Raw genomic sequence first — 2,867 nt, 5'->3', positions numbered from 1 at the left:
AGCCTAATGTAATGCATGCTATAGCATTTTGTGATAATTAGGAACAATTTGTGTGGGGCCGACTCTGATGGCGCTGGCTGCATGTGTTGATTCAAACTATTTGAACATTTTGGTATCCCCACCCCTAACAAAAAAAATCTGGATCCGCCTCTGTAATATCTGTTTTAAATGATAATGATAATGATGGTAGTAATAATAAAAAATAATAAAATGTTGTCGTACATTCTTTACAGTCATGTCCTTTATATCCAGCCATACACGAGCAACCCATTGGTTCAGGTAAACAGAACAAAATGGCACCGCACCCCCTGTTTGATGTACTACACACTGCTGAGCAGGAACGGCCCCAGTTGTTATCTCCACATGCTAAAATTGCAGAATGCATCAGTAAATTAATGTCAATGTGCATGAAAATATTCGAGATTCATAATGAAAAACCGTAACATCATTTATAACGCGGATATGTTTTAAAGCTACTGATGTTAGTATTAGTAGGCCTATATAATAAGCCTACCTTGGATCATGGATTTTTCTGCCATGCTTTGTTAGATAAACATCGTAAACTGTTTTAAATAAAATTCAAGATAAAACTGCAAAACGTACGTTCACTACAATCATCGCCCATGAACCCAGAAGGACAAACACAATTTCCTGTAGTTGGATGGCATACACCCCCATTGTAACAAACTGGACAGTCTTTGTCACACTCAGCGTCCCATCTTGGAGACGGACAGCCTAAAATACACAATAAATAAATGTATAAACTGAAAACGCATAATTACAGTACTTTCATCCTCTCAACCTTCATTATCACACCTTTATCGTTGATTAATTTATATATGTGTGTGTGGTAAAAATACAATAAAACAAACAAACAAAACAAACACCTATTAATCATGGAGTCCGCTATGTTAGATCGTGGTTTTACAAAAAACAAAAAAAAAACAAAAAAAAAAACCAAGATCAAATTCTACCAAAGACTAAAAGTGACGATTAATCTTATTTATAGGCAATAGTTTTGTAGCAGCTTACTCTGTTGTTATCGATTTTACACTTTTCCTGGTCAAGATATCTGGCAACGAAAGATGGTTATGATCGTTATTAGAAAGAAATAATTAAGAAATATTGGTAGAATCTGTTGAGAAGCCACCTCCTACAATGAGTTGAGGGAACAGATTATTACCTCTTACAATGAGTTGAGTATAACTCTGAAGCCCCAATTCCCTTTCGCCTTCAAAGTAACACTCGTATAGTCCTCCATCTAGAGTTCGAACACTTTCAATAATCACTTTAGTCTTGCCATTCCAATCATTTATTATTCCACCTCCGTTATGGCGCCAACGAAGTTTGTCGATATTCGTATTACGTTCGATTTCCATTTCAAGTTCAACTAGTTCACCGACACCGACGATTATCGTTGTGCTCTTTGACCGAACTTTCGCTGTTTTTTAAAGGAATAAAACTATCTATAAGAACATTGTTTTATAAATATAAATGTTGCAAATAACAACACAATACATTTAAATGCAATTTCAATATTTGTAAATTTGGAATTATAAAAATGGCATTTTATTCGTTTCTACATACTGACATTTTTGTTTTCATACCTTTTTGCGGGGTAAAAATGGCTTTTTACAACAATTATTTATGTTTTGTTCGAGGGCCTAATGGAAAGCGATTTGTTTGTTTCATTGTTTTAACTTCGTGAAAGATAATAGGCTTATTAAATTGATATCCGTTTTCAACACTGACGATGATTGATATTTGTATCTGTATTTTGATAGCACATTTAATCGTCTCTATAGCGTATAATACTTATTCGGAGAGGGAGTGGACTACCAATTGTGTTGGGCCTTGTTATGTCTTACTCCCGACACTCTCCTGGTTACCTCACCCATTTTACATTTGTTCCTTTCTTAGTATCAAATTGATAATAAATAAATAAATAACTGCCAACAATTCTACCTTCTTTTGAAATGGTGAAAGTCGTAACGTTGGTACTTAGTAATCCGATAGTTGCCCAAGAATAAAACGCACCAATATTCTCAGCGCTGATATTGGCAGGAAGTTGTAGCAACAGTCCTGTGAAGTCATACCGTGGTGTCTGTAACACTACACTTTGTACAGGAAACATGCTGTCATTCGTTTGCAAGACCCCGTTGTCCAGCCAGTGAAGCTCATGTCCGTCTACACCAGTTCCACTATCAACTCGACGTCCGAAATTGATATTGTTAGTTCTGTCCTCGCCGATGGCATAACCTCCAATTTTCAGACTAGATTCGGCGTTATCAAATTGTATCATTGGGTGATAGTTAAGTAGCACAAAATCCAACCTAGTATCTGGTATTAATATAGATTAAGTGAATGAATAGAAATAAAATCCATGTGTTTCCGAGGTACAATTTACTGTATTACCGTATATAGTAATAATAATAATTGGATTTAATTAGATTGGTTGGTATTTTGAAATATGCCAGTGATAGAACACTTAGACTTATTTTTAGTGTGGTCCTGATGGTGGCAAATTGTTCAATACACTAGGAGACAATACCTTACTCTATTCCGAAGGGTGTTAGCCCTACTGCGTATTTTTTTTTTTTTTTTTTTTTTAACGTGCCAAATCAGAGCGGTTTTAACGTCTCATCCGAAAGATGACCCGCTACCCGTTTAGCCAACTGACCTAAGCTACTTTTTTTTAAATTAATATTGATATGCATGAGAATAATAAATATACTGATTTATGGATAATATATTATGAAACAATACGTACTTTCTCTTGGTGTTGTAAAATTCACCGTTGGCGATAGAGGGCCTCGTGATGTCACAGCTCCTGTTTTTATCAAACATGATATACCTACGTCGTAATT

The 2,867-nt window shown here is 35.3% G+C and overlaps 1 protein-coding gene across 1 annotated transcript; it reads right to left on the bottom strand.

The window, feature by feature from the left end:
* Window positions 1-222: 222 nt before the first annotated feature.
* Window positions 223-2,853, bottom strand: LOC117109673 (tyrosine-protein kinase receptor Tie-1-like; the record flags this gene model as incomplete). The annotated part of the gene is made up of 5 exons (XM_033252056.1): window positions 2,771-2,853; window positions 1,966-2,340; window positions 1,184-1,441; window positions 604-735; window positions 223-366 (listed from the first exon to the last, which is right to left on the bottom strand). Coding segments are annotated over exons 2-5 (871 nt in total), but the record flags the coding sequence as incomplete, so codon positions are not given.
* Window positions 2,854-2,867: the final 14 nt, after the last annotated feature.

The sequence above is a fragment of the Anneissia japonica genome, unplaced genomic scaffold, assembly GCF_011630105.1.
Source record: "Anneissia japonica isolate Jap-2015-1 unplaced genomic scaffold, ASM1163010v1 scaffold17238_len3368_cov173, whole genome shotgun sequence".
NCBI lineage: Eukaryota > Metazoa > Echinodermata > Crinoidea > Comatulida > Comatulidae > Anneissia > Anneissia japonica.
This window is presented reverse-complemented; position numbering and strand designations above follow the sequence as displayed.